The sequence below is a fragment of the Molossus molossus genome, unplaced genomic scaffold, assembly GCF_014108415.1.
Source record: "Molossus molossus isolate mMolMol1 unplaced genomic scaffold, mMolMol1.p scaffold_m16_p_7, whole genome shotgun sequence".
NCBI classification, from domain to species: Eukaryota; Metazoa; Chordata; class Mammalia; order Chiroptera; family Molossidae; genus Molossus; species Molossus molossus.
Window position 1 is genome coordinate 61042980 of NW_023425401.1, and position 9728 is coordinate 61052707.

The 9728-nt window shown below is 38.4% G+C and overlaps 1 protein-coding gene across 1 annotated transcript in view; it reads left to right on the forward strand.

Moving 5' to 3' along the window:
- Positions 1-7392, forward strand: part of DUS4L (dihydrouridine synthase 4 like) — a 103830-nt gene extending 96438 nt beyond the window's left edge. The window contains exon 12 of the mRNA XM_036246981.1: positions 7343-7392. Coding sequence (XP_036102874.1) covers positions 7343-7381 — 39 coding nt within the window. The 3' untranslated portion in view covers positions 7382-7392. The remainder of the gene's footprint in view (positions 1-7342) is intronic.
- The last annotated feature ends 2336 nt before the right edge of the window (positions 7393-9728 follow it).

The following is a 9728-nucleotide window of genomic DNA, read 5'->3' on the forward strand; positions in this document are numbered from 1 at the left end:
TCGACATGAATAAAAAGCCAAAAACATGATTGTCCTGTATATCCCAAAACCATAAGCCTTTCTACCCCCTCTTTCCTCCTTGTGGGGGCCTCATCTTCTCTGCCTTTTATGTTAGGATCATGATTGTAAATTATATCCTCTACTTTCTCTGCACTTGCAACTTTTATGTTTAACTCCATCTGCAACATGCAGTGTGCCTCCACTATATCTATGCATTTTACACCATTAGAGTTTATAAGAGAAGATCCCTGGTCTCTTCTTCCTTTTTAATGCTTTATTTTTAATTGATATTTTAGAAAGAGAAAGGGAGAGAGAGATAGAAACATCAATGTGAAAAAGAAACATTGATTGGCTGCCTCCTGCACGCCCCCTACTAGGGATCAAGCCAGAGATCTGGGCTTGTGCCCTGGCCGGAATTGAACCGGGATTTCTCAGTCCATGGGGCAATGCTCAATCCACTGAGCCACACAGGTCAGGCTCTCCTTCCTTCTCCTGCCACAAGAACAAACACTAGACACACACAAGAGCATTCGGTTATATCATGTATACACTATATGATGTGTACTTGTGACAAAATTAGGAAAACAAGTTCGTACAGGGTTTTGTTCTCCATACTCAACACTTTTCCTAAATTTGAGCAAAGAACATATTTAAAGTTTTGGCTTCCTCCCACAAACAAAATGCCTTCCCTGTTTAGCCAGGTTTCTCCAGAATTTGTATTGCTCCTCCAGAAATCTTTGTTTTCTCGGAGGCATGAGAAATGGTAAAGGGCTGACAGCTTCCCGAAACAAACACAAATGACTTCTAGACGTCCACTTATCAGCCAAGGGCTTCCTGAAATAACCCTCCATGAGGGTTTACTTCCTCAAAAGTGTTTTTTTTTTCCCTTTGGTCTTGAAACAAAATTGATATATGGCAAATATAGACAATTTAGAAGTTACAGGAAAAAAATTGCAGTTTACAGTTTGGTTAATATCTTACACACATAGAAATATTGACAAAAATTGGATCATATAATATATATATTTAGTGACCTGTTTCATTTTCCCCACATTAGTAAATATTCTTCCATAACAGCATTCTCCACAGGAGAACTTACCTCCAATGGGTCTTATACACATCACCTGAGGGGTCAGGGTTTTTTCAAACTACATATACTCATACTCATATGCCCAGACCATCACTTCCAGCACTAAGAAATACTGACCCAGGGAACCCATGCTAGTGATGGGACTGTGCCATACCACCCAGGATATGAGTGCAGAAAAGGGAATGAAACCAAAAATCCTATGACACAGAGTATTTAATTTATCCGTGTTGTCAGACATTTCATGAAGATCTTGATTACATACATGGACTCCCTGGGATCAAATTCTATTTTCTTTATTTACTACCCACTTTGAGTCTCACTTTCTTCATCTGTAAAGAAACCATAAGCGTCTACTTCCTGGACTTGCTAAGAGGATGAAATGAGGCAATACACATTGTTACCTAAAAATAAAGGCCTTTAAAAGTGAGAGAGAGGCAGCAAGCATGTATTGAGGTCTATAAGAATAGCTATTCTGGAAGCATTGATTCAGGCAGAAACCCAAATAATGTTACAATTAGGAGACAAAGGCAATGGGTATTTATGAGAAGGGGAAGGGGAACAACTGCGTCAGTGGAAGGAAGGCATTCCTACTGGTGCAGATAACACAGTGATTTTAATTCTAAACAATGTATTTTTAATTTTCAGTCCAGTAGTCATAATAACTGCTTTCTTGTTATCTTTGCAAACAGTTCTTTTACAAGGCACAAAGTTGCTTACGCCCAGTTCGAAGGTTATTTTGTCCTGTTTAACATTCCAAATGTTTGAGACATGAGATATGCAAAGCAATTCCTCTGTCATGGCAGCTACAGCTCCATTTTAAATTGACACTTTTTATATTGTTTACCACTTAAAGAACTTTTTCTGATTGTAAGTTACTTGAACATTATACAAAAATTAGTACTGCCCTGGATGGTGTGGTTCAGTTGGTTGGAGCATCATCTCACGCACCAAAGCGTCTCCAGTTCGATTCCTGGTCAGGGTAAATACCTAGTTTGTGGGTCGATTCCCAGTTGGGATGCAACCAATGAATGTTTCTCTCTCACACTGATGTTTCCCTCTTCCTCTTTCCATCCCCCTTCCTTGCTCTCTAAAATCAATATTCTCCTGTGAAGATTAAAAACAACAACATAGAAGTAGGGATCAGACTAACAAACCTCAGAGGAAGGGCAGGGGAGGGAAGAGATATACCAAAGAACTCATATGCATATATGCATAACCAATAGACATAGACAACAATACTGTGAAGGGGAGGCCGGGAGCAGGTAGGAGGGTGTTAATGGGGAAAGGAGAAACATCTGTAACAAAAATAAATAAATTAAACACACACACACACACACACACAAACTGTTACCCAATTGTAACTTGCCCCAATTTTTTAAAAAGATAATTGGAAAGTAGATTATATAAATACATTTTAAAAGTGGACCACCTAGCCCTGGCCAGGTGGCTCAGTTGGATGGAGTGTCATCCCATGCACCAAAGGGTCTCGGGTTGGATTCCTGGTCAGGGCACCTACATAGGTTAAGGGCGGATCCCCAGTCAGGTGCATACAGGAGGCAACCAATGAATGTTTCTCTCTCATTTTGATCTTTCTCTCTCTCTCTCAAATCAATAAACATATCTTTGGGTGAGGGTTAAAAAAGAATATAATATTACCAAAGCAAAATTAGGTTTGACCGTGAGAATTATTTAGAATAAAAGCATAAATTGCCTGAAGCTTGAAGATCCAGATCCCATTCTTCTAAGGTCTCCTTGGGCAATTTATCAGGAATGCTTCCTGTCTGGAACACTACAACCCCAGTGCTCCAAGGGCACCTGCATACTTGAGAGGCCTGAAGTTTAAACTTCATTAACTCCATAGAAATCTGCCTCTGGGTGTGAAATGGGAGGGCAAAGTAAATGTAATCAACTTGCTGAAAACTTCAAAATTTAAAGGAATATAAATTACAATCACTTTTTAAATTTTATAGTAAGTATATTAGTTTCTTATTGCTAATGTAATATATTACCACATGTTTTGTGGCTTACACCACCACAAATTGGTCCTCTTACAATTCTCGAAGTTAGAATTCTGAAATGAGTGTTACAGGGCTAAAATCAAAGTGTTAGAAGGGTTGCTTCCTTCTGGAGTCTCTAGAGGAGGATCTGTTTTCTTGCTTTTTCCAGCTTTGTGTTCTTCTGCCGCCTGCATTCCTTTGCTGTTGGCCCCATTGCACCTTCAAAGCCAGCGTTGCCTCTCTAGTCTCTCTCACATCACATTGCTCTGACATTGCTCTTTTTCTTCTCCCTTACATTTAAGAACCACTGTGATAACATGGGTTCACCCACATAATCCAGGACAACCCTTTTATTTAAAAGTAATTTGATTTGCTGCCTTAATTCCATCTGCTACCTTAATTTTTCTTTGCCATGTGATTTAATAAATTTACAATTTCTGGGGATTAGAATATGGTCATTTTAGGGAGGCTATTATTCTGTCCACCACAGTAAGTAAACTATTTGAATACCAAGTACTTTTGAAAATGCTTTTTGCAATCAGATTCCCATAACTTTGAACTAGTTCTGAACTTGGATAATTTTTAATTAGACAATCTGTAAGTGAAGCCAAAGTACCTTTGTAGATTTCAGAATTGAAAGGAAATAGGTACCAAGCTCAGCATGCTCAGAGCCTGCTGCCTTTGCTATTTTCTAATTGAAGGCAGCTGCAAAACTTCAAAAACTAGAAAATAAGATGTGGGATTTTCTCTTTTTTTAAATATTTTTTTCTTTATAGATTTTTAGAGAGAGAGGGAGAGAGAGAGAAATATTGATGAGAGAGAACATCGACTGGCTGCCTCCTGCATGCCCCCCACTGGGGATCGGGCCCACAACCTGGGCATGTGCCCTGACCAGGAATAGAACTGGCGACCTCTTGGTGTATGGGTAGATGCTCAATGACAGCCACACCAGCTGGGCGAGATGTAGGATTTTCACCTAAAGAAAACAGAATTATAAAAGAGAGCTGATTGAACACACATTTTTTACTCTCTCCTGAATTGTACTGAAATTATAGTAAAGGGAGTTTTTAAAGGCATAAACCAACAACGATAAAGAAACAGCACCGCCCTGGCCGGTTTGGCTCAGTGGTTAGAGCATCGGCCTGCGGTCCAGAGGGACCCAGGTTCGGTTCCTGCTAAGGGCACGTACCTCGGTTGCAGTTTGTCCCCGGCCCTGGTTGGGTTGTGTGGGTGGCAGCCACTCATTGTGTCCCTTTCACGTCGATGTTTCTCTCTCTCTCTCTCTCTCTCCCTCCCACTCTATCTGAACAAAACATGGAAAAAATGTCCTCGGGTGAGGATTAAAAAAAAAAAAGAAACAGCACTAACTTTTTGGAAGCTGTGAGATGGAAGAACAAGTGGTACTGACTTAGTAGAACTGATAAAGAATGAATTCTCTTTTTGCAGTGGAAAAGCCAAGAGCAAAGTCAGTTTAAACCACCAAATAATCATAGCTCAGGAATGAGTGGCACCAGCTCCTTCTGGCAAAAGAAGGCAGGTATGTGCTTAAATAAGGAGGGTGGTTGAAAGCTGTTTGAGATGCAGTTAGATTCCTAGATGTTCCTTTATCTCTCCAGACTGCTGGGTAATGCCCTTCCTTACCCCAGCAGAAAACAGTTTCCTCTTTGAAGAGGGTAAAGCAGAGGATATTTTTAATAAACAGAAAACAGAGGAGTTAAGTAAATGATGTATGCATACTAATTGCAAAACAACTTCTTCAACCCAGAATAATAACAGCCAGTCCCTTACTTCCAGGCAGAAGACTAGGCAAGTCTTTTTCTAGACAGATTCAAGAGAAAAGACCTAACGACATGGACATGGCGTTGGAGTTGGAGGTTCCCCAACAGATGCCCGGACAACTCACCCCACAGTTAGATATCTCACCGCTCACTCAGAGCTTCCAAGCCTCTTGAGGCTTCCCACTTTTTTTTTTAATCCTCATCTGAGGACATTTTTGCATTTATCTTCAGAGGGAGGAAGAGAGAGAGAGAAACATCGACATGAGAGAGGCACATCAACTGGTTGCCACCCACACAACCCCAACCGGGGCTGGGAACAAACTGCAACTGAGGTACGTGCCCTTAGCAGGAACCTAACCCAGGACTCTCTGGTCTACGGGCTGATGCTCTAACTGCTGAGCCAAACCTGACAGGGTGAGGCCCCCACTTTTAAATATGAGCAGGCAAGCAAACATGAGGAGATCTGAGAACAGCCTCTAATATGAAAAAATAGAGACAAAAAAATGGAAAAAAATATGGTGAAAATAGAAAGTATGCAGAAAAATAGCCACTGGATGTGTCTCTCTCACATCAATGATTCTCTCTCACATCAATGTTTCTCTCTCTCTTTCCCCCTTTCTCCCTCCCGCTCTATCTAAAGATAAATGCAAAAATGTCCTCGGGTGAGTATAAAAACAAAAAAGAAAGTATGCAGAAAAGTACATAAAAAATTACAGTAACTAAACTCTTAATGTCTTCAGAGAAGTAATTGATTTTTATTTTACTCAATACATCCATGAAATCAGAAATCAAAGTAAAATTTTTTTTCAGAAAATAAAAAGAGCCCTTAGGAAAAATTGAAGACAGGGCACCAAATAGCCAGTACAATTCCTTAAAATAGACCCACAACACTGCACTGGGTTTGAAAAGAAGGTTCTACAAGTTTCCAGCAAGAAAACGCAACACAAAAAGTTTAAGGGATCCAAATGAGTTTAGGTTTCTCAAAAGAAGCTCTGGAAGATAGAAGACAATGGAGAATACTTTCATATTTATGAGGGAAAAAAATGTTTGCAACCAAGAAATCTATATTAACTCAAGTTATAAACCAAGTATGCCCGAAGAATAGACATTTTCAGGCTTGCAAGTTCTCAAAAATATAACCTCCCACACACTCATCCTTAAGGAGCTAGTAGACAGAGGATGTGTTGCAGGATGAGCAAGCCAGAAAGAGAAAGAAGAGACCCAGGATAAAAGATATCTGCACCGTGGAGAGACAGGGAATCCACAGGATGACAGTAAAGGGAAACCTGACACTGTGAAGCCACTCAGACAACTTGGGGAGAGGCTTTTCAAGAAGATGATGTTAATCAAATTCCTGTGTAAATGAACATATTGAACAAAATGGAAATATTAAAAGGAGACTTAAATTATGCTGGAGGAAATTTTGGACTTAAATAGTGATAAATATCAGTAGTCATAGAAAACTAAGCAAATAGAATAAGACAAACAAACAAACAAATAAGACTCAAGAGAATACCATACACACACAAAAGTCCAGGAAATAAAAAGTAATAGTGACTTACCACAGAGCTCCATTCTGAATAGAAAACAGAATTATTATAATCTGAATACTCACTATTTATCTAACCAAAATGATTACCCTATATCAGGAGATGGAGAAATGAGGAGTGTACAGACGTTTTGCTGTGGAGGGAACAGAGGAAAGAGAATTAAATCCTCATCTCACATAGTAAGAAAACTGAAAAAATAAAACAGAACCACATAAACATTATTTAGAGACATAGATATACATATCAGGGGATCAGCTAAAGCATTTGAGAGTGATTGCCCTTGGGACAGGGAAACTCAGAAAGGATTGACAGCTGCTATTTATTTTATTCACCCTAGTGGAACTAGTAGATTCCTTAAAATTTAACAGTGATAAAATTTAAATTTTAAAAGAGAAAGCAATAATGCTGCATTAAAAATTTTATTTTACTTTTCTAGAAATACTGTTCAGATTAAAGAGCTGTTTATAATACATTTCTTTATATTGGTCCTCAGCTCATATTAGTATTCTAATCCGTTCCTAATGTAATTATGTTAACATTATGTTAGCATATGACTTTGCCTTTTCCAGAACTCTAATTAAGATTTTAAATAAGTATGTCAGTGGGATTCTCTCGTTCACCCTTGTTAAACACCTTTCCTATTTGATTATAATTCCAGTTACTAATTCCTTCTGGCTTTTGTCTTCCAAACAATTTTTTATTTCTATTACATAAATGCAGTTTGAAGACAACCATGAGGTAGAAAACAGTGATCAGCTAGATCTATTTACTAGAAGGACCACGCTAAGAATTTTTTTCCAATTCATTTTAATAGTTTTAGGCTCCCACTCTACAGCAAAACACTATGAAAATAATAACAGACAGCAGTCGAGTACTGACTGTTGTGAGTACTAATTGTTTTACCTATCTCTCATTTAATTATTTCAGGAACACAATAAAGGACCAATTTTCAAACAAGGAAAATGAGGCGTGGGCGAATAAGATGTTTCCTGAATTCCTTGAGAAATGGTGAGCAGGGAATCAAACCCATGATGGAGACCACAAAACTAAAGAAAAGAAAGAAATGAATTAACTACTGAGCACTTTATTATAGTTTAGAAAGTTCTATCATTGTATTTAGTTATCACAACAATGTAATGAATGATTATTACTTCCTTATAATTGTGAGAAAGGTTAGGAGACTTGCTCAGAGTCACCAAGATAAGATTCAGCCCTCAAGAAACTTATTTCTCCTGGGACTTAACAGGAACAACAGGAACTGACACACCTACAGATGATGTCAAATGTGTGGTATAAATAAAGGCAGAGTAAGATCTGCAGGGAAGAAATGTTGAAACCAAGGGAGATGCTTGTGAGACTTCCTAGGCTTGATGTGTCCATTTGGATAGTCAAAGAGGAGGGGTGAACAGCATTGTTCCTGATTATTGTTTCTTGCTGTACTTGCAATTTTTCTCTTTTTGTAAATGTTTATTATTTTTTAAAATGCTGGCTTTCTTGTTCACAAAAAATTATTTCTAGATTCCCCTCTTTTTATAGAAATTTCAAAGCAGGGACAAATGCCTAACCTCAGAAAATGGTAAGACATATGGATTAAAGAAGAGAATATGGGAAGTTAAGAGAAGGGAGGTTATTCTTTCAAGGTTAGAACAAAAGGAAGGAGGGGGTAAATACTGGAAAATGAAGGAATAAAATTCTCTCATGGGAACCTCTTTTGAGAGAGGTCTGGATTCCAAGCCTTTGTGGCCCAGCCCATTTACCTGAATGCTCTTGGAGAGGTTTTCATAAATATGATGCTGCCATTCTTTTTTAAAATAATAATTTTAGAGGTATAGGTGAGAAGAAAGATTTCTCTAAGCCAAGACTTTTTAAATATAACTTTTAAAAAGTATCTTTTTATTGATTTTAGAGAGAGAGGAAGGGAGAGAAACATTGATGTGAGAAACATCAGTCAGCTGCCTCCTGCATGACCCCCAACTGGGGATTGAGCCTGCAACCTGGGCATGTGCCCTGACAGGGAATCAAACTGGTCACTTTTTGGTGCATGGTACAATGCTCAACCAACTGGGCCACAAAGGCCAGAGCTCAACAAAGATTTTTACTTCCTTCAGCTCAGTGGCACATCGTCTCAGTCCCGAGAATTATTGCTACTGCTTAGCACCTGGGATGAAGTCAATGGTGATATGGGTCCCATTTACTTGAAAATAATTGTCTGTACATCTTGTGACATCTTTCATGGATTCTGCAATGAAAATCAATTATAATCCCTTTTGGTGGAAGAAACTAAATTAGAAAGAAAAAATGATTAGAAACAGAAGGCAGTTTGACGCTTGTGTTGCCAGATTTATTCAACATGTGATTCAAAAGCCGTGGATAAGTTTTCCTGGCCATTCTCCCAACTAACAACCTTTAGCTTACTTAAAAGCCAAAATTCGTGACTCAAAAGAGCATGCTAGAAAGAAATTTTGACAGATAAAATTAGCTATTTCTGGCAACATCATATACCTTTTTTTGAAATGAAGCTCAAAATATGTCAAGATCTAACTGAAACTGCTCCTCAACACTCCAAAACTCAATCATAATAGATAACATTTCTTTTTTAGTTAACATTTTCAAATGCTTACTATGTACCAGGCATTACATTTAAATCTAACACCAGCACTGTGAGTTTGGTACTTATTATCACATAATCTTATTTTCTAAATGATGAAATTGAATCAAAGGAAAGCAAAATAGCTTCCCAAGGTCATAAAGAAAGAAAATGAGAGTCAGACAGTCTGACTCTACTACACTCTTGCTAAAGTCCTTACCCTCAAAGATGCTTATAACCTAATAGTGGATTCAGAAAGTACCCTTCAGTTTGGTAAGTATATATAGTAAAAGTGCTAAGAACTATGTAGGAAGACCATCTAATCTTGCTTTTGGCTTTAAGGACAATGAAAGAGACAGCTAAACCAAGTCAGAGCTAGGAATGGTGAAAGGCGGAAAGAGTTCCAGAAATAAAAGGGAGCTCAGTCCCATGGGTGCATGGAAGGAGAGGGCTAATGTAATGGAGAGCCATTTTGAAAGATTTTAAGCTAAGGATGGACCTGATTTGCATTTCTAAGTCTGTTTTTGATTGTTTGGGAGAAACAGTAAGTAAGTTCTTTAAGTAAAGCAAAATAAAAAGCAGGGAAATTTGCCAAGAGGCTATCGCCTTGGGTGTAAACCAAGGCTGCAGCAGTGGAAATGGACAGAGGCAGAGGAACTGGAGAGCTATTCATAAAGCAGACTTGACAGAATGACATCAAAGGCCACAAAGAAGACAGAATCAAGG